Source organism: Pteropus vampyrus, unplaced genomic scaffold (genome assembly GCF_000151845.1).
Source record: "Pteropus vampyrus isolate Shadow unplaced genomic scaffold, Pvam_2.0 Scaffold288, whole genome shotgun sequence".
In the NCBI taxonomy this organism is placed as follows: domain Eukaryota; kingdom Metazoa; phylum Chordata; class Mammalia; order Chiroptera; family Pteropodidae; genus Pteropus; species Pteropus vampyrus.
This window is the reverse complement of record NW_011889069.1, coordinates 376,766-399,572: the sequence shown is the minus strand read 5'-3', so window position 1 is coordinate 399,572 and position 22,807 is coordinate 376,766. Positions and strand designations below refer to the sequence as shown.

The window sequence follows — 22,807 nt, the reverse complement described above, 5'->3', positions numbered from 1 at the left end:
TGTTCACAGAGGATATTGTTATGTAGTTTTCTTTTTGTACTCACTGTCTGGCTTTGATATCAATACCGTTGGCTTCATAAAATGAGAAGTGTTTGTTTATTTTCTGGAAGAGATTAAATGATTGGTGTTACTTCTTTGAGTGTTTGTTAGAATTCTGTAGTGAAACCATCTGGGCCTTGACGTTTTCCTCTTTAGAAGGATTTTAATTATGAACTCAATTTCAGTAATAGTTATAGGATTATTCATGTTACCTAGTTCATCTTGGTTGAATTTTGTTTATGGTTATCTCAAGAATTGGCCCATTTTATCTTTGTTGTCAAATTTATGTGTGTACAGTTGTCTGCAGTATGCTGTAGTGTGTTGAAGAAAAAATTCAACAGTCATAAATTTTGAAAAGATCTGGTTGGATTTATTTAGCAATTCTTAAATCTGGCAGCAGCCAGTCTAGAGATAAAGTGGAGCTCCCAAAGGGTTGTATAAAGTGAGATTGTTTTCTAGACCAAGGTGAGCAAGAACAAGAAAGCTATACTGGGCGTCTGCTGATGGAGTAAAAGCAAGGTTACTTTCCTGCTTTACGTTCCTACTTTCCAGAGAGAAGAGATGTCTTGCAGCCGGGTTAGGTAACTTGTGCTATGCAGGCAAGCACTGTTTGGTTGGCTTAGGCCTTTCTTTTCTGGGAAAGCTGAGCATGGAAACTTCAGTTCCAGTTTGCTGACATGGGGTTTAGCATAAGCTTCTCTATCTTGGGCCTAATCTGGACACTTCAACAATTGATATATCCCCTCTTTCGTTCCTGATATCAGTAATTTTTCTTTTCTTTTTCTTTGTCAATCTTGCCAGTGCTTTATCAATTTTGTTGATCTTTTTAAAGACCAAACATTTGGTTTTATTGCTTTTTCTCACTTTACTTCAATTTTATTGATTTCTGCTCTTTATGAATTTGTTCTACTTGCTTTGGTTTTATTTTGTTCTTTTCTATAGCTTCTTAAGATTATAGCTCTACTGATTTGAAACTGTACTCATTTTTTGATATAAGCTTTTAATGGTATAAATTTCCCTCTAAAGGGGTTCTGCATTTAATTCTAATGTGGGAGGGAGGGTCCCTACATCTTCAACACCACCTGGGGGTTCTACAATTTAACTCAATTCTGACACTATCCAAAGATAGGGTCAACCTCTCCAGTTAAGGGGTTAGTCCTTTGAAACCTCCTCCTTACTGCATATGCCAGTCAGAAGTTCAGGTTGTCTCATCTGTGCTTCTGAGGACTAGCTATAGATTGAAAGTTCCAACAGCCCCCTCCTTGGGTTCAATTAATTCAGGAGAGCAGCTCACAAAACTCATGGCAACATGTTACTTGTTAGATTACCAGTTTATTATAAAAGGATATAATTTAAGAACAGCCAGATTAAAGAGATGCATAGGACAAGGTATAGGGAAAGGGCATGAAACTTCCATGCTTTCTCCAAGTGTGCCACTCTCCCCAAATTTCCACATGTTGAACTACCCAAAGCTCCTTGAACCACATCCTATGGGGATTTTATGGAGACATGATGGATTCAACCTCCAGCCTCTCTCCTCTCTCTGGAGGTCATAGGGGTAGAAATAAAAGTTTCAACATTCTAATCATATGGTTGGCGCTCAACCTGCCACCATCCTTAGGGATGTTCTGAAAGTCAGTTCATTAACATAACAAGAGACACCTTTGCTGCTGTCATCACTTAGGAAATTCTAAATGTCTTAAGAGCTCTGTGGTGGAAGTGAGGATGAAGACCAAATATATATTTATTAATAATCACAGTATCACATCTTCTAAACTCTTATTTTTGCTTCATCCCATAAATTTTGATATGTTGTTTTTGTTCAATTCAACATACTGTCTAACGTCCCTTGAGTCTTGCTCTATGATCTATTATTATTTAAAAGTATGTTGTTTAATTTCCAAGTGTTTGAGATGTTTTGTTGTTAGCTTCCTGTTATTGATTTTTGTTTAATTTCAAGATTAGAGAACATACTTTGGAGACTCTGTTAATTCTGTTAGTGGATGGAATGTTTTATAAACGTCACTTTTATCTAGTTGGTTGATGTTCAGTTCTATATCCATCCTAATTTTCTGTGTACCTGTTCTATTGATAGCTGAGACAGGAGTGTTGTCTCCAGATAAAATTGGGAACTTGTATTTCTCCTTTCATTACTGTCAGTTTTGTTTCATGTATTTTGAAGCTCTCTTTTAAAGAATATGCACATTTAGAATTGTTTTACTTCTAAATCAATTGACTGATTGAACTTTTCTTTTGATTAGTGTTCGCATGGTGTATGTTTTATCCAGCCTCTTCCTTTTAACCCACCTAAAATATATTTGAATTGAGTTTCTTCTAAGCATAATATATTTGAAACATGGTTTTTCTCTCTCTCAAATCCACTCTGACAGTCTCTGTCTTTTAATTAGTATGTTTAAGCCATTTACATTGAATGTTACAATGAGTATGGTTGACAGGTAGGGGCTCCCTTCTTTCACTTATTCTCCAGTTACGGAACCTTGGACACAACACACTGAGAATACTGGGACCTTATTCATCCTTGTTACAGCTCACAAAGTAGTGCTTCCATCCAGATAAGTCAAGCCTAGAAGACCTCTAGCTGCTGTCCCCACTTCATCAAGCAGTAAGCTTCTAGAGCAGGGGTATCTCTCAGAGAGAAGCTTGCCATTATCTCCATCTCTGACTGCAAAACTCTATCTCAGAGATTTTGCTCTAGGGAGAAGCAAACCATAAAACGGATAGCTCCTAATCTCTTCCCAAAACAGCATAGTGTATAGAACTTCAGAGCTACAGTTGGTGTCAGGAACAGTTTGTGTTGAAAGACAACTGGAGAAGATTGAGGATTTAATAAATATATAGCCTAGGCGGTATGCTGGTTAGTCTGCAGGGAGATCCAGAGAATGAGACAGCTGGGAAGAGACTTCCTGCGGTCAGAACAATATCAAAGAGGGTTTTCAGAAACTAGTCCTTCAGAGAAGCCACAATTTGATTAATTTGTGGAGCAATTTGTGTCCCAGGGCATTGCTGAAAAACAATAGAGCAATTACTGGAATTTAACACTTAGGTGTGTTTAGAGAAAGAGAGTGAGCCCTGCTAGTATCACTGTAAATCCACGATAACTGAAGATGAACCTCTCTGAGGAGCAGCTGGTAACTAAAAAATAAACTAGCAAATATCAATGACAAATACTGGGAAGTAAGGTGTGGGGGACAGTAACTGGAGTTGCTATAATACATTATTGAATACATTTAGTTTCCCAAAAAAGTACAAAGCATGCAGAGAAACAAGAAAATATGACCCATATGCTGGGAAAAAAACAGGCAACACAAAAATTGCTTGTATGAGAGAGACCAGACAACAGATTTAACAGAAAAGAATTTCAAAGTAGCCATTATAAGTATGTTCACAGAACTAAAGGAAAGCATGATTAATAAAGGAAAATAAAATGACAATTTCACATAAAATAGTATCAGTAGTAAATAGAAATTCTGTAATTGAAAAGTACAATAACATTAAAAATTCACTAGAGGGACTTGACAGTAGGTTTGACTTGGCAAAAGAAAGATTTAGCAGACTTGATCAGAGCTCAGTAAAGATTATGCAAACCAAAAAATAGAAAAAAAGATAAAAATGAACTGTCTCAAAAAAATGTGGACTACCATTCAATACCCCAACAAAAATATAATGGGAGTACTAGAGAGAAGAGATAGACGTAGAAAAAATATCTGAAGAAGCAACAGCAGGAAACTCACCAAATTTCTTCAAGAATAATAACCTATACATCGAGAAAACCCTATGAATTCCAAATAAGAAAAATGCTAAGAGATCTACAAACATACACATCATAGTAAAAATGTTGAAAGGCAAAGACAAGGAGAAAATCTTGAAAGCAGCAGGAGAAAAACAACTTGTCATTTAAAATGGAATCCCGCCACCCCCAATAAGAGTAACAGCTGACTTTTAAAAAAGTAAAGCTGACTTTTAGAAATAAGGGAGGCCAGAAAGCAGTGGGAAAACATATTCAAAATACTCAAAGGGGGAAAAAAACTCAAACAAGAATCCTATACTATCTTTCTAAAATTAAAGCAGAGATTTTCCAGATAAATAAATTGGTTTCTTGCTAGCGGACCCTCCTTACCAGAAATACTAAAAAGTTTTTAAGGCTGAAAGCAAATGACCCCCCGATAGTAATTCAAATGCATACACATAACCAAAGAGAACACTGGTATAGGTAAATAGGTAATTATACCAAATAGTAGAAATTAATATCTTTTCTTTCTCTTCATAACTGATTTAAAAAACAACTTACAAAATATGTGCATTATATAATGTTGGGACTATAATATATAAACATGTAATGGATGTGTAATGTATTTGCCAATAATGCCGTAAATACAGTAGGTGGGAGCAAAGCTGTAGTGAGCTACACAAATGACTACAATTGGTAAAGTGATCATTATAACAAAGTATTATTGTGTTTGTAACATTAATATATGTAATATGTATAGTACTAAAAAGGAGGGAGGTGTAAAGCTATATAGGTGTAAAGCTATATAATGTTTCTACATATCACTGATATTAAGGTAGTAAAAATTAGAAGTTGATTCTGATAAGATTAGGATGGTAAACTTGAGTAACCACTGAAAATATGACTTAAGAAAAGTGGAAGAAATATTAAACTGATAAATTAGAAAATTCTCACTGGCTGGATTCAAGATGGCAGTGTAGGAAGCTTTTGAACTCAACCTCCTCCCATGGACACACCAAATATAGAGCTACATATGGATCACCTCCCTCTGGAAAAGAAAACTAGCTGAACAGCTCCTCCACAACAAAGGGTAAAAGGATCACATCGAGACTAGTAGAGTGTCAGAGACTTGGTCTCACAAAAATCCCACCCCCATCATGATGACCCACAGCTGGGAGGGATCTCACAAATACAGAGCTCCCTGAGGAGCAAGGAGTTTGTGTCCCACATCAGGCACCCCAGTTCTTGGAATCTGCACCAAAGAGATAAGCTCCCTGTCTGGCTTGTAAACCAACAGGGCTTATGTCCACGATACTCAAAAGGCTGTGGAGAAGAGACAGTCTGCTCTTAAAGGGCTCATTCACAAACTCAATTATCCTGGGACCCAGCGCAAAAGTAGCAGTTTGAAAAGTGTCTAGACCATATGTGAAGGAGATGCTTTAACTAATCTTAGAGCATCCACTGGAGGCACATGGGCCTACTGGCTTGCTCTTTAAGGATGGAGACACTGGTAGGCACCATTTTTGTGCTCACTCCAGCTTGCTGGTACTGACACTGGTGGGTGCCATTTTTGCACTCCTACCTTGGTAAGGCCAGCTGGCTTGCCTAGTTTCAGATCCAGCCTGCGGAAGTCAGTGGATGCACACAGTCCACACAGGGGATGCCCCTTGAACACCTGGCTCTGGTGGCCAGGGGGGCATCATTCCTGGGCCCAAAGGTACTGAAACAATCAGCCAGTTCTTAGCAAGCTGCCACCCCAGGGTACAGTAAAGACAACAGACAGAAACTTACCCTCATTCTACATATGAAAAAAGCCTATTCGCTTATTTCGGAGCTTTAGCCTGAGGGGCAGGCTTCAGGTCTACCACATACCTAGAGGCTATGGAGAATCTCCCGGGGAAAATAGGCCAAAAGACACCATATTTGCACTCTCTTGGCCATTCAGCAGCTTGCTAGAACCTCCCTGAAAGGAGCTTATACATTTGTCTGGACCCCTGATTTTTACAACTGTCCCAAGGGGACACCTTCCAATGTGCTGGTCTGTAGATGAGCAGGATTATGACTGCAGTCTCACAGGACTGTATAAATTTGCATGCTTTAAAAGCTGCTACATGAGGGTTTGGCTTCCAATGAGCCTGAAACTAATTACTAACTGAGATCCCTCCCTTTGGAATCCTGACAGGGCTTGGCACAGCATCAACAACTAGGACCTATTAAGAATAAATCAGGCTGCTTAGACAATCAGGAAGGTTCCAAATTCAATCTAGCACCAAGGTAAGATTGAACAATAAGGTTCAGTGACTTCACAAGGCCACTTCAAGACTGGGAGAGGTAGCTCCCATAGAAACAAAGGGAGTCAGGCATAATGAGGAAACAAAGGAATGTGTTCCAAACAAAAAAGCAAGCTAACCCCCCGGGGGTGGTGGGGGGACCTTAATGAAACAGAAGTAATTTTACCTGATAAAGAGTTCAAAATAAGAATCATAAAAGATGCTCACTGAACTCTGGGAGAATATGTGAATGAAGTGAGAATTTCAAAGAGAGAAAATATAAGAAATTACCAGATAGAAGTCCCAGAATTGAAGAATACAATAACTGAACTGAAAATACATAACAATAGCAGACGAGATGATGCAGAAGAACAGGTCAGTGACCTGGAAGACAGGGCAGTGGAACTTAGCCAAACAGAGTAGCAAAAAGAAAAAAAAATAATGTTTAAAAAAAAAACAGCTTAAGACTACCTCAAGTGGAATAATATTCTCATTATAGGGGTCCCAGAGGGAGAAGAGAAAGGGGCAGAAAACTTATTTGAAGAAATAATGGCTGAAAACTTCCCTAACCTGGAGAACTAAAAAGACATCCAGGTCTAGGAAGCTCATAGATTTCCAAATAAGATGAACCCAAAGAGATCCACACCAAGACAAATTATAATTAAAATATCAAAAGTTAACCTTAAAAGCAGCAAGAGAAAAACAACATATTACATGCAAGGGAACCCTCATAAGACAATAAGCTGATTTTTCAACAAAAATTTTGCAGGCCAGAAGGAGTAGCATGATTTAAGCAGAGTACTGAAAGGAGAAAGTTTACAACCAGAATACTCTACCCTGCATTGAAAAAATTTCAGTTCTGTCTAGAATTGAAAAAATAAAGTCTTCCAGATAAGCAAGAGCTAAAAGAGTTAATCACCATTAAACCAGCCTTACGTGAAATGTTAAAGATACTTCTGTAAGCTGAAAAGAAAGGGCACTAACTAGTAACAAGAAAACATATGAAAGTAAAAAGCTCATTGGTGAAGGCAAATAAATAGTAAAGGTAGTGGATTTGCCACCTATAAAATTATTAAGCTTAAAAGATAAAAGTACTGCCATGCAGTGCTTAATAATAACAAATAAGTTCTGAGAAATACATCATTAAGCAATTTCATCATTGTGCAAACATCATAGAATGTGCTTTTGCAAACCTGGATAGTATGACCTGCTACCGTAATTGTATATGCTACTTTTATATGACTGGCAGTGCAGTAGGTTTGTTTACCCCAGCATTACCACAGACATGTGAGTAATGCATTGCACTGCAATATTAACAGTGGCTACAGGGTCACTAGGCAATAGGAACTTTTCAGCTCCAGTATAATTTTATGAAAGTACCATCATATGTGAGGTCCATCATTGATAGAAACGTCATTATGTGGTGTGTAACTAATAAAATTAACTATTAGTTAAGGTATACATAAAAAGATGTGAAATATGACATCTAAAACATGGTAAAATTAAAGAGTTTTTAGAATATATTCAAACTTAAATTGCTATCAAAAAAACTTCTATATGTAGGCTGTTATATTTGAACTTCGTAGTAGCTACAAAGAAAGAGTGTAAACATAATACTAAAGGAAGTCATAAAACCACAAGAGAAGAGAGGAACTACAAAAACAGCCAGAAAAATAATTAACATAGTGTCAGTAAGTACATACCAATCAATAATTACTTTAATTGTAAAGGGACTGAATTCTCCAATCAAAAGATTACGGTGGCTGAATAGATTTTTAAAAAAAAACAAAAAAACGATTCATCTATATGTTGCCTACAAGAGACTTCAGATCTAAGGATACATGCAGACTGGAAGTGAAGGGATGGAAAAAGATAATCCAAACAAATGGAAACAGAAAGATAGTAGGTGTAGCTATACTTACATCAGACCAAATAGACTTTAAAGCAAAGACTAATAAAAGACAATGGTATTACATAATGGTAAAGGGTCAGTCCAACATGATATATTATTTGCAGATATTCTCAACATAGGAATATCTGAGTATATAAGGTAAATATTAACAGACCTAAAGAGAAAAGTAGCAGTACAAAGATAGTAGGGGGCTTTAATACTCCACTTACATCAATGGATAGATCATGCAGACAGAAAATCGGTAAGATAAGCATTGGCCTTAAATGACACATTTGACTATATGGACTTAATGGGTATATATAGAATATTCCATCCAAAAGCAGCATACGGAGCATTCTCCAGGATAGATCACATGTTAGGCCACAAAACAAGTCTTAATAAATTTAAGAAGATTAAAATCATATCAAGCATCTCTGACTACAGTGGCATGAAACCAGAAATCAGTTACAAAAAGAAAACTGAAAATCACAAATACGTGGAGATTAAACAGTGTGCTCCTGAACAACCGATGGATCAGCCAAGAAATCAAAGGAAAAATAAAAAAATACCTGAGACAAATGAAAACTGAATTACAGCATTCCAAAATCTATGGGATGCAGCACAAGCATTTCTAAAAAGGAAGTTCATAACGATACAGGCCTACTTCAAGAAACAAAAATCTCAAACAATCCAACTTTACACTTAAAGGAAATGTTCAAGAGAAGGACAAATGAAGCCATGAAGCCCAAAGTTAATAGGAAGGAAATAGTAGCGATCAGGGCAAAAATAAATGAACTAGAGACTAGAAAAACAATAGAAAAGATAATGAAACTTAGAACTATTTCTTTGAGAAGATAAACAAAATTGACAAACCTTTAGCTAGACTCACCAAGAGAAAAAAAGGCTTAAAAAGCTAAAATCAGATTATGAAGAAGTTATAATTGATACCACAGAAATACAAAGAATTATAAGAGACTACTGTGAATAATTACATGCCCACAAATTGAACAACCTATAAGAAATGGATAAATGTCTAGTAACATACCATCTTCCAAGACTGAATGAACCATGATGAAAAACATCTGAATAGTAATGGTTCTAGTAAAGAGATTGAATCAGTTATCAAAAAACTCCCAACAAACAAAAGTCAAAGACCTGATGGCTTCACTGGCGAATTCTACCAAACATTGAAAGAATTAATACCTATCCTTTTCAAACTCTTCCAAAACAATTGAAGAGGAGAGAACACTTCCAAACTTATTTTACATTGCCCTGATGCCAAAACCAGAAAAGGACACCACACAAAAAAGAAAATTACAAGCCAATATCCTTGATAAACATTGATGCAGAAATCTTCAACAAAATGTTAGCAAACTGAATTCAACAATATTAAAAGGATTATACACCATAATCAAATGAGATTTATTCCAGAATGAAAAGATGATTCAACATCCACAAATCAGTCAACATGATACACCACATTAACAAAGAAAAAAATCATATGATTATTCAGTAGATACAGAAAAGGCATTTGAAAAATTGAGCATTTATGATGCTCTCAAGAAAGTGGATATAGAGGGAATGTACCTCAATATAATAAAGGCTGTATATGACAGACCCACAGGTAACATCATACTCAACAGTGAAAAGCTGAAAGCTTTTCTTCTTAAGATCAGGAATAAAACAATAATGCCCTCTACTTTTATTCAACGTAGTATTGGAAAGTCCTACTCACAATAATTAAGCAAGAAAAAGAAATAAAAAGGATCCAAATTGGAAAGGAAGCAGTAAAACTCACTGTTTGCAGATGACATGATACTTTATGTAGAAAACCCTAAAGATTCCACCAATAAACCGTTAGAACTAATAAATGAATTCAGTCAAGTTGCAGAATATAAAAGTCAGTATACAGAAATTAGTAGTTTCTCTGCACTAATAACTGTCAGAAAGAGAAATTAAGAAAATCTCACTTACAGTTGCATCAAAAAGAGTAAAATACCTAAGAATAAATTTAACCAAGGAGGTGAAAGACCTGTACACTGAAAACTATAGCACATTGATGAAAGAAATTGGAAAAGACAAATAAATGGAAAGATATCCTGTGTTCATGGATTGGAAGAATTAATACCATTAAAATGTCTATATCGCCCAAAGCAATCTACAGATTCAGTGCAATTTCTATGAAAATTCTAATAGCATTTTGCACAGAAAAACAAATAATCTGAAAATTTATATGGAACCATAAAAAGCCATGAATAGCCAAAGCAGTCTTGTAAAAGAACAGAGTTGGAGGTATTATGCTCTCTGATATCACACTCTACTACAAAACTGTTGTGTTCAAAACAGTATGGTACTTGCACAAAAAAAAGACACAGATCAGTGATGGAACAGAATAGACAAATATATTTAACAATATGATCAGTTTACAACAAAGAATATACAATGGGGAAAGAAGAGTCTCTGAGATAAATGGTGTTGGGAAAACTGAACAGTTACATTCAAAAGAATTAAACTAGACCACTATTTTACAGCATACACAAAAATTAACTGAAAATTGACTAAAGACTTTAGTGTAAGACCTGAAACCATAAAACTTCTAGAAGAAAACACAGGCAGTAAGCTCTTTACTATTAGTCTAGGTGTTGATGTTTGGAATATGACTCCAAAAGTAAAAATAAGTGGGACTACAACACAGTAAAAATCATCTGCACAGTAAAGTAAGGCATCAGCAAAATGAAAAGGCAACCTGAATGGTGGAAAATAATTTGCAAATTATCTATACAATGAGTTTAATATCCAAAATATTTAAAGAGCTTAAAACAACTTAATAGCAAAAACAAACATACTTCTAAATAGTGGGTCAAAGAAAAAAATCAAATAGGAAATCAGAAAACATTCTGAGTGATTGAAAATGGAATGTATGATATGCCAAAATTTATGACATCCAGCTTTAGCAGTGCTTAATTAGAAATGTATACCTGTAAATGCCTATATTAACCAAAAATAAAGACCTCAAATCAACCTTCCACCTTAAGACACTGTAAAAAGAACAAACTAAATCTATAGCAAACAGATGGAAGGGAATAATAAAGATTATAAAGGAATACTGTGAACAATGAACCATCGAAAATGAAATTAGGAATACAGTTCCATTCACAATAGCATTAAAAAGAATTAAATAGGAATAAATTTGACAGAAAGTTTAACACATACTCTAGACACTGCAAAATATTGTTTAAGGGAATTAAAGACGGTCTAAGTAATGGAAAACCACCCTTTGTTCATGATTCGGAAGACTCAACATTGTGAAGTAGCAGTTCTCCCCAGTCTAATCTATAAACTGAGCATAATCCCTATCAAAATCCCCACTGACTTTATAGAGATTGACACCCTGATTCTAAAATTCATATAGAGTTGCAAGGAACCCAGAATATTCAAAACAATACTGAAAAAAGGATATGGAGAAATCAGAATTTTCATATGTTGTTGGGGCAATGTAAAGGTACAGCCACTTTGGAAAACAGTCTGGCAGTTTCTCAATAAAGAGTTACCACAGGACTCAATTCCACTGCATACATATATGTGCAAGAAAGCTGGAAACGTGTCCATACAAGAACTTGTATATGTTTATAGCAACATTATTCATAGTAGCCCAAAGGTAGAAGCAACTCAGATGTCCAACTGATGAATGGATAAAGAAAATGTACTATACCCATACAATGGAGTACTATTCAGCCAGAAAAATTAATGAAGACTTTTACATGCTACAACTTGGATGAGTCTTGAAAGCATTCTGCTAAGTGAACAAAGCCAGCCACAGTCACAAATTATATTCCATTCATATGAAAGTCCTGAATAAGGAAAGTTATGACAACAAAAAGTAGATTAGAAGGTGAGGTGTGTTTGGGGAGGGGAGTTGATAGCTAATGTGTACAAGGTTTCCTTTTTAAGTGGTGAGGTGAAAGTGTCCTAAAATTGGTGATTGTTGCACATATCTGAATATACTAAAAAACCTTTGAATTGAACATTTTAAAAGGACGGCTTGTATAGGATGTGAGTTATCTTAATAAAGATGTTTTATAAAGTGCATAGCCATGTTATCACATTAAAAATTAACAATACTTTTTTGACATTATGAAATGGTCAGACACAAATTTCCAATTAACTTATAAATTTATTTTTTATACATTAATTTTTTCAAATAACATGCACACAGTCTGACTGGTTCATAAAATCTTTTGTTTTTTAATCTACAAGTTCCCTATTTTAGTTCCCCCTTTATCCTTTATTTTCCTTGCTGTTTATTAGTAGGAAAAACCAAGTCTTTTGTTCTGTAGTTTCTCACTGTCTAGATTTTGTTGTTTGCATTGCAGTGGTGTAGCTTAACATATTCCTGTCACTTCTGTATTTCCTGTAGATTGGTGGTTAGGTCTGGAAATTTGAGCAGATTTTGTTCTCTTTCGAATGTCTTATTGCTCTCTTTCTGAAGTTATGTCATTGATGATCAGTGCCTCTTCATAGTAGGAAGAGTGCAAAATGGTGATCCATTAATTCTGATTCTTCATTTATTAGCTGGACTAATTCTATGAGCTACCTCTTTCATATTTCGATTACCCAGAAATGACATTTGTATCGGAAATTTTTTATTTCCTCTTTTTTAGGAGCAGTTTTCAAAATAATTTAGTTCAGTAGTATCTTTTAAAGATGAGGCTTTGTCTTCGTTTCTAGTATGATATGAATTCATGAATTTAAACATATTTTATGTGTTTCAGTTTATTATTCCATTTTTGGCCATTGAGACCCTCCTCAAAGTGACTTGAGTTTTGACTAACCCCAGGTATCTTTGATAGCTACCTTGCTCTTCGGTAAGATGTTTCAGGTGGACATTTAGTGGCTCAGAAGTATAATCAGCCATTTCTCTAAGGAGCCATGGTTTCTTTTAGTGGGAAAAATGGAATTTGGAAGCCAGTCTGGGTGCTGGGGATATTCATTCCTGAAAATTAACTACATTATGAGTTCATGCTGATGCTTTTAATTCAAATTCAAGACTGTAAGTTCAAATTGCAACTTTTCACCTTTTAACCACTGATTATAAATGGAGGCACTTTAAATAGCCAGATCAGATAGAAGTTTCATGACATATTTATCCATTCACATATTGTACTGCCTCTTTTGTGTGTATTCTAGATACCAAACAGGATCAAAAGATAAATTAGGCACCATAAAATGTTTTCACTGAATCCTTTTGCTCTTCCTGCACTAAGCTTCTTACAGCTTGCATTTCTGCCCTCTTCTCCACACATTCTTCAGATGTCTTCAGCTCTAACATTCAGCAGAATGAAATTTATCAGTACGTAAAATGCGGTATTTAGGTCCAGCTCTAACCTCTTCCCTGAACTCCAGACCAGAATGAACAACTTCATATATAAAGTTGCACTCAGGTATTTCTCTCTGAGGTATTTTCAGATTTAGCATGACTAAAAATATTTCTTTCTATTCATCATTAATACCTACCAAAACCAGTCCTTTCTCTCATTCTCTATCTTCTTTGATGAAAATACTATGTACTCAATTATCCATGCCGGAGACCCAGGGTCAGATTCTTCTAGCTACTCCCCTACCTTATCCCCAGTAGACTCATGTTCAGGTGGTTTTACCTCCTAAATATTCTTAGATGTATTTTCTCTATCCTCATTGCCACTTGATTTGGTTCAATTTTATCATATACTTGCACTGCTGTAATAGCCACTATTAAATCTACCCTTTATATTACCACTAGGATAATCTTTTCAAATTTTAGATATAACTATACTACTCCCCAATGGCTACCTATAAGGTCCTTAGTATGGCATAAACATAAGTGAGTGATCTTGAACAAAGAAATATTCCAAGTTTCAATTTCCTCCACAAAATCAGAATATTATTCATCTTACCTCAAGTTAGATACTATCTAAAGCTAGTGTTATGTCTGCTACATAGTAGACAGTCAACTAGTACAGAGAACTTCACATATAAATTTCTATCTGGATAAACCTCTTATAACTATATGTTTTTCTCCTTAACCTTTTCTGTCCTTGATTGGTTTTAATTAGAATATACAGTGGGAATGAAATGATCTCAGTTCAGTTTTAGGGTAATTAAAATCTTGTCTCATTTGTAAACATCCAGTTTCGAGATGTGACTGGGTACTTAAACATACAAATTATTATTAAATATCACGTTTTCCCATCCTCCCAAATTACTTTCAAGGTTAGCAGTCTCTCGTTACTTTCTCTTTAATTATTTTACGCAGCCTCGTCACTTTATGTGCTGAGAATTACTACTCCATTTTAATCGCAGATCCTCTGATAATTCTTCCCATGAACTAATCTTTATAGCAAAATGTACATATTCAAGATGTGCTCTGTGTCATATAAGAAATAGAGTAGACATTTTGAAATTTGATTTCCATTTTTATTCACATCTTTTCTAGGGTAATAATAGTAGCTAACACTGAATGCTTACCTTGTACTAGGAATTGTGCAATTTAATCCTCTTGACTGTCTTGAAAGTATAATTTTCCCTTATTCCTGTTTTACATGTGAGAAAACTAAAGCATATGAAGGTAAAATAACTTGACTAAAATTTAATGCCCGACTAGTAAATAGAAGTGTTAGAATTCAAAAAGTAGGATTTGTGAAACTAATATCATTGTCGTTTATCTAGGCTTATACCTTATTTAGCAAAAAATTTTCAACCTAATTACAAAACAAAATCATAGGATTTTTTTTTCTCCTTCAAGTCTATATTATTAGCAATTACTTCTTTCATAAGCATATATAATATCCCATCAGTAATTTGGAATCAAAGGAGTGGGAAGAAAACTATTTCTGAATTACTAGTTCAAATTGCAAAACTATTACACAAATATATTTATGTTACTCTTAAATGCTGCATAACCTCTACATTAGTAATTGGAATTAAGAAATATTTATCTTTACTCAGGAGTTTTAAATGAGCTCCAAATATATAACTACACACATGCATATTCATCTACACACACGGAGAGAAATGAGATGTTTCTTTAACAGAATTATCTAATTTATAAAAATTTCAGGTTATACTTTCTGGCTTCTTTTCTGAATGATCCATATTATGTATGACTTTTTAAAATAATGTAGTTCATCCCAAGCTTTGCCACAATATATGATATTGCATTATTTTCAAGTTATATTATCTTTGTGATTTTTTATTATAGAGTATGTAATAAAACTTAAGTTTCCACAGATGTGTGTTGAGAAATTCATGTAATAAATACAAGGCATTTTCCAGTATATTCTTCATCCATCTCTCATCCCATACCTCCAGCTATATCAGACTTTGTATGTGTAACCATTCCATTGAACAAGTTTGACTTACAGAAGGTACTCAGAGTCCATTTAATTTTTGTCCTCCACTGTCCGTTTCAATTTATTCTGCAGTGTTAGTTCTCCCTCCAGCTCCTTGAAAGGCACGTCTTAATAACTTTGGTCACTTTCAGGAAATAAAAACATTAGTTTCAAGAACTAGTAAATGTAATTCAGAGTCAAAGTTTTCCCACCTCAGGCCTCATTCAGGCATGCAGTAAAAGTGAGGTTATTTGACTTCCTTTTTCTTTCTGTTTTTCCCCCTCTTTGCCCTTTTACTCCTCCTCTTTGCTGACTGTAATTTCTGACCCCTCCAGGATTGAGAGAGGCAAGGTTTGAGTAAGAAAGAAAGGTCTTTAATAGTTATAATAGCAGCAGCAGGAGCAGCCAGTGTTTGTTTAGGATTTATTTTGTGCTTGGTCCTGTTACAAGCACTGTATACGTATTAAGCCAATTAATCTTCAGAACTCTCTGAGATAGGTTCTCTTCTTTATTTTACTGCTGAAGAAATTAAGGTACAGTTTAGTGACCTGCCTAGGGTCACAGGTATAAATGGCAGAACCAGGATGCAAACCTCCTCAACCACTGCACTGTATTGCTTTTATGTACTGTTGGGAGATGGTAAGCAATCTTCCTAGTCTTAGCGAGAGTTTAAATCAGACTCATACCTTTCAGATTTTTTAAAAATGTGGCATATTTTCCATAGACTTGAGACAAATAGCAAACATGCCTCAACCCTTTTCTTGGCAGTCACTCTCCGCAAAAATTCTTTTCTAATGTTTAACTCTTTGAATGTTGAAAGTAGTGTAACTCAAGGTTGAAAAATAGTTTTCCACCAAATCCTTGAATAGGTGGCCTAGTACTTCTTTTTGTAATACAGTATCCGTTGTTTGGGGCCTCCACCCAAACGAAGATTGAAATGGTTTCATTTTAACACCCTGTTGCACATATTCTCCAGATATGCTGTTTAATTTCTTGCCTTTGTTACCTTTGTTCATACTTAAGGTCCCTAGATTAAGACTGTCATGTTTCCTCTCTGAACCACATAATCCCAGTTAAACTAAACACCCTTGATGGCCAGACTTATTTAAAGATACCAGTTTACCAAAATGCAGCAGATGAACACAAAACTTAATAGCCCTCCCATTTTCTTCCTCTTCATATTATTCTCATGAGAGAGAAATCAGCAAATACATTAAATGATGCGTGGTTTGCTTAGACCAATTCTAAATGTCTAGTGTTCATTGTGATTACTTTTGGGAGAAAATATATGAAGCAAGTTTATATTTTAATTTTTAGTTCTGGTTATGGTCAAGATAACTTTCAGAGACCTTGCCTGGCTGTCTTAGCATAGAATATTAGTCCTTTTATCCTTTCTATCATGTGATTTCAGACAGGGAAGAGTCTCAGATTGATCATTTTGTCTTCTCATATTAGAATATTCAATGACCTTTATACATAAATTGAGCTGGAAATCTTTAGAGTTTATTTTTCTTTTCTCCTTCACCATATACATTTACCTGCATAGAACATTTGAAGGGACATTTGTATAATGGATTGTTTGATGCTTGAACTGACATTGCCTTCTGCATGCTCACATTTAGAATATCTTATAGTGCCTGTTTACAACAAGTTGCTGGTACAGTACACACATTGTACAAGGAGGCACATCAGAATGGAGCCCTCACTGGGATCATGTGTCATCCTATGGTAGCCTGGAACTCACTTCTGCTTCATCACCTGGCAAAATTTTACTTTCATTATGCCTTGCCCTCTTCCACGTTGCACATTGAGAATTAAATATTCCATTCGTTGCTTTCACATAACACTGCAACACCTCTCGTAGTCTTAGACACTTATGTCTTCATAAATACTGTCAGTTTATTGAGGTCAAAGACAATATTTTATTTGTACTTGTGTTCTTCCCTTCACGTAATAGAGTGCCTCACATCTAGTAAGTCAGTTACTGTTGATGTAAACAAAATCATTGATATGATTTGACTGTCAGAATACCTAATTTAGAGGATGGGGGTGGGGGAGGAGGGAAGAAGTAGCTGGGGTAAAGGGGGTCATTTTGGGGGATGGAGGAGGGTGAAGTGGGTAAAGGAGATCAAATATATGATAGCTGAAGGAAACTGGACTTTGGGTGGTAATCACACAATAGAATATATAGATGTCAAATTATAATGTACACCTGAAAATATATAATTGTATTAATCAGTGTTACCCCATTAAACTTAAAAGGTAAAATAAATTTTTTTAAAGAATGCCTGATTTAGTCTTAATAATATTTGTGTCCAGAACAGGAAGGTAAAAGTACTGAAGTATGCTCAGTTATGATCTTACCATATCTGTTATATTGTATGGAACCAGCTATAAAGGAGTATTGAAAAGTAGAGATTGTTCAAAGCAGAGCAACCTGGATAGCAAGGATATGAATCAAAAAAATTTTTTTCCCGGCTTTATTGAAATGTAATAGACAATTAATTGCTCGTATTTACATTGTGCAATTCAGTGAGGTTATTTCAGTTATAGTTGGCATACAATAATATATTAGTTTCAGTTGTATAGCATAGTGATTAGAGATCTGTATAACTCACAAAGTGATCACCTCACTAAATCTAGTACCCCTCTTTTTCCTTACATATTTATTACAACATTATTAACTATTTTCCTTATGCTACACTCAATATCTCCATGTCTGTTTTGTAACTATCCATTTGTACTTCTTAATCCCTTTGCACTTTTTGTTATCCCCCGCAATTCCTCTCCTATCTAGTAGCCCTCAAAATATTCTCTGTATCTATACGTTTGTTTTTGTTGTTGTTTATTTTGCTCTTTAGATTCCACGTGTCCATGAAATCATGATATTTGTCTTTATCTGACTTATTTCATTCAGCGTAATACCCTCTAGGTCTATCAGGGCAGTATCTTTTTCCATCCCCTTCTTTTTAGTCTGTGTGTCTTTTAATCTGAAATGAGTCTCTTGTAGGCATCATATATAGGGGTCTTGTTTTCTTTTCCATTTAGCTGCTGTATCTTTTCTTCAGAGCACTTAATTCTTTTCTATTTGAGATACTTGTTGATAAGAATGTAGTTATTAACCATTCTTTATTCTTGTTTTTGATACATGTTTTTTCTTCTTAAAGAAGTCCCTCCAACTGAATCAAACTTTAAGGCGCACTAAAAGGGACTAGAGATATTTAGTTTAAAGAAGAGAAACCTTAGGAAAGAGTGGAATGTGATTACCATATTCAGTTTTTGAAACCCTTTTCGGGGGAAAGAAAAAGTATACCTACCCTGTATAACTTTAGAGTTTGAACTAAAAGTACCTGAAACCCCAGGGTTTTGTAGCAGTATGCTGTCATTATTGTTGCTGCTGTTGTCGTTTTAAGAAAAAGTTTGTTTAATGTGCAAGAAAGAGAGAATAAACACCCATACTTCTAACAATGATTTTCTTAAATATGAAGAAAGCTACTGTATATACATGCAGACATTACTCCATATATAGTTTCAGAATGATCATGGTAGGGGAATCCATGAATCTCTAGTTAAGACTTCATGTTCTCTTGCTCTGCATATGTGTACAAATACACACACATATATATTTCACAAAGGTGGGACCATAGTCTATTTTTCTTTGATCACATTTATCACTAATGTATAATAATAACTACCACTATTGAGTGTTTATTATATGTTAGTAATTGTGCATTCATATAATACTCAGAACCAAACATTTTTCCTGGTCCAGTAAATATTCATCTTTAATATAATTTTTAATTGGTGGCTATATTTTTGAAGCATTTGGTATCTTTTTTATCTAATTTACAAAAAGTATTTCCCAAAATTTGCTTTGTTTTGCATCATTTCAGTACCAACTGACTAGTGTGGAACCAGTCTTAAAAGACTATTGAAAAGTGGAGATTGTTCACAGCAGAGCAATCTGGACAGCAGAGATATGAATCAAATTTTAAGGAGTTATTTATTTAAAGTAATTTATCTTAGGTAAAATAATTGATGTACATAGCTGTTTTGTTTTTTGCATTGGAAAAGTACTGTGATTTAGGAGTTAGAAGACTCAGCTTTGCTTGTCGTTTGGTAGTCACTTAACTTCTCTGAGCATTAGTTTTCTTATCTTTGTCAAAGGGCTAATATAAATCTCCCTGACTTCACTTAGAGAGTATAAAAAGAGGTTAAAGGGAAAGAAACTGATCATTGTTAGATTAGCTAACTTCACAGTATTTGAGAATGTCAGTTCTTTATATTTTTAGTAAATAAATGTAAAATCTGATGACAGCAAACCGTCTTTTTTTTTTTTTAAAGGAAAATCCAATCAGTTGATTGATTCCTAAACATTGTTTTTTAATAAATTTACTTCCAGAAAGGTTGTTTTATTGTATTAGTAATAAAATCAACAGTAACTGCTTTTATCTGTTGAGCAGTTATAGAGTGCCAAATACCGTGCAAAAGTATTTACTGCATATATTGTTTCATTTAGTCCTTATAACAGCCTTGGAGGAATTGTTGAGGAAGAGAATTCAGGCCTATCATGTTCTAAAACCTGAACTTTTAACCATCTAATCTATATTTACTTACTTTATATCCTAAAAGAGGCAGTAAATGGCATTGAGGTTAAGAGTATACAGGTTCTGGAGCCAGCCTGCTTGGATTTGAACCCTGGGCCTGCCACTTACTAACATTTTTATTTCAGCAAGGTAATTACTCTTTTCTTTCAGACAGGGATAATAATGCTCCTGCTGATAGAGATATCATAACAATCAAATAAATGATCAAATGCGAAGCATTTAAAACAGTGTCTGGCACATAATTGTCATTATTTACAAACTTATTATTTAAAACTATGCAGCTCATTAAAACAGTTCATAGACTCCACTGATTAGACAGTTGGGTGGACTAGGTAGGGGGAATTTTTGTGTTTGGGGTTTTTTGTATGTGAAGTTTTCCATGAAGAGGTTTTATTTTTTTATTCAATTTATTGGGGTAACATTGGTTAATAACATTATATAAATTTCAGGTATACAACATTATAATTTGATATCTGTGTACTTTATTGTGCGCTCACCACCCAAAGTCTAGTCTCCTTCCATCACCATATATATTTGATCCTCTTTACTCTCTTCACCCTCACCTGACCTCCCTTCCCATCTAATAACTACCATCTGTTTTCTGTATCTGTGAGTTTGTTTAACTTGTTTTGTTCATTCATTTGTTGCTTTTTGTTTTATATTCCACATTTGAATGAAATCTTAGTTTTTGTCCTTTTCCATCTGACTTGTTTCACTTAGCATAATACTCTCTGGATCCGTTTATATTGCCACAAATAGTAGTATTTTTTATGGCTGAGCACTATTCCATTGTATATATGTACCTCATCTTCTTTAATCACTTGTCAATAGGTTGTTTCCATGTCTTGGCTATTGTAAATTATGCTGCAGTGAACATAAGGGTACATATATTTTTACGAGTAAGTGTTTTCAAACTTTTTGCATAAATACCCAGAAGAGGGATTGCTGAGTCATATGGTAGTTCTATTCTTAATTTGTTAAGAAAGCTCCATACTGTTTCCCAGAGTGGCTGCACCAATTTACATTCCCACCAGCAATGTGTAAGGGTTCCCTTTTCACCACATTCTCTCCAACATGTGATATGTCTTGTCTTACTAGTAATAGCCACTCTCAACAAGTGAGGTGGTATCTCATTGTGGTTTTGAATTGCGTTTCCCTAGTAATTAGTGATGTAATGTGCATTGCTCATCTGTATGTCTTCCTTGGAAAAATGTCTCCTCAGATCCTCTGTCCTCTTTTTATTCAGGTTGTTTGTTTGTTTTGTTGTTGTTGAGTTGTGTGAGTTCTTTATATATTTCAGATATATAAAGAAGTATATATACTTCCTTATTGGAAGTATCATTTGCAGAAATCTTCTCTCATTGGGTTAGTTGCCATTTTTTGTTTTGTTTTGCTTTGGAGAAGTTTTTTAGTTTGATGTAGTCCCATTCATTTATTTTTGTTTTTGTTTCCTTGCTTTTGGAGTTAGGTTCACAAAAATCATCTCTAAGACCAATGTTCATGAGCTTAGTGCATATGTATTTTGTTGTTTCAGGTCCTACATTCAAATCTTTAATCCATTTTGAGTTAATTTTTGTGTATGGTATAAGATAATAATCTAGTTTCATTCTTTTGCATATGGCTGTGTAGTTTTCCCAACACCATTTGTTGAAGAGACTTTCCTTTCTGCATTGCATATTCTTGGCTCCATCAATTAATGCTTATTTTATGTATTTTTTAGGTCATTTCTGATTCATTTGCATCCTTGAAGAGCATCTATAGAAGAAGGAAAAGATGGGTGTGAAAACGTTTACTCATAGCTCCTCTTCCCACAGCCAGGAAATGCTTGGAAAGCTAAATATGCTGCGAAATGATGGACATTTTTGTGATATCACTATTCGTGTCCAGGACAAAATCTTCCGGGCACATAAGGTGGTACTAGCAGCTTGCAGTGATTTTTTTCGCACCAAACTTGTAGGCCAAGCAGAGGATGAGAACAAAAATGTGTTGGATTTGCATCATGTTACAGTGACTGGTTTTATACCGCTTTTAGAATATGCTTACACAGCCACTCTGTCAATTAACACAGAAAATATCATTGATGTTTTAGCTGCAGCCAGCTATATGCAAATGTTTAGTGTTGCTAGCACCTGCTCAGAGTTCATGAAATCAAGCATTTTATGGAATACACCTAATAGTCAACCAGAAAAGGGTCTAGATGCTGGACAAGAAAATAACTCTAACTGCAATTTTACTTCTCGAGATGGAAGCATTTCTCCAGTGTCTTCAGAGTGCAGTGTGGTAGAAAGAACCATTCCTGTCTGCCGCGAATCCCGGAGAAAGCGCAAAAGCTACATTGTTATGTCTCCTGAAAGTCCTGTAAAGTGTAGCACACAAACAAGTTCTCCCCAGGTATTGAATTCTTCAGCTTCCTACTCAGAAAATAGAAATCAACCAGTTGACTCTTCTTTAGCTTTTCCCTGGACTTTTCCTTTTGGAATTGATCGAAGGATTCAGCCTGATAAGGTTAAGCAGGCAGAAAATACCCGGACCTTAGAATTACCTGGCCCATCTGAGACAGGTAGAAGAATGGCTGATTTTGTGACTTGTGAGAGCACAAAAACTACCTTGCCTTTGGGTACTGAAGAAGATGTCCGGGTCAAAGTAGAAAGGTTAAGTGATGAGGAGGTCCATGAGGAAGTATCCCAGCCTGTCAGTGCATCTCAGAGTTCACTGAGTGATCAGCAGACAGTGCCAGGAAGTGAACAAGTCCAAGAGGACCTTCTGATTAGTCCACAGTCTTCCTCTATAGGTATAATGTCTTCTGTGTTTTTCATGATGTTTTAAAGTCAATTCAAGCATTTTTAAGTGCTTACTAGATGAAAAGTTTTGTGCTGGGTCCTATA

General features: G+C 35.1%; 1 protein-coding gene across 3 annotated transcripts in view; it reads left to right on the top strand.

Annotated features, from left to right (window-relative positions):
* The window catches only part of ZBTB44 (zinc finger and BTB domain containing 44), a 67,243-nt gene that overhangs the window by 20,672 nt on the left and 23,764 nt on the right, over positions 1 to 22,807 (top strand). For all 3 annotated transcript variants that reach the window (XM_011376213.2, XM_011376214.2, XM_023521031.1), the window contains exon 2: positions 21,643 to 22,713. In XM_011376213.2, the coding sequence (XP_011374515.1) occupies positions 21,696 to 22,713 (1,018 nt within the window). In that variant the 5' untranslated portion in view covers positions 21,643 to 21,695. The remainder of the gene's footprint in view (positions 1 to 21,642; positions 22,714 to 22,807) is intronic.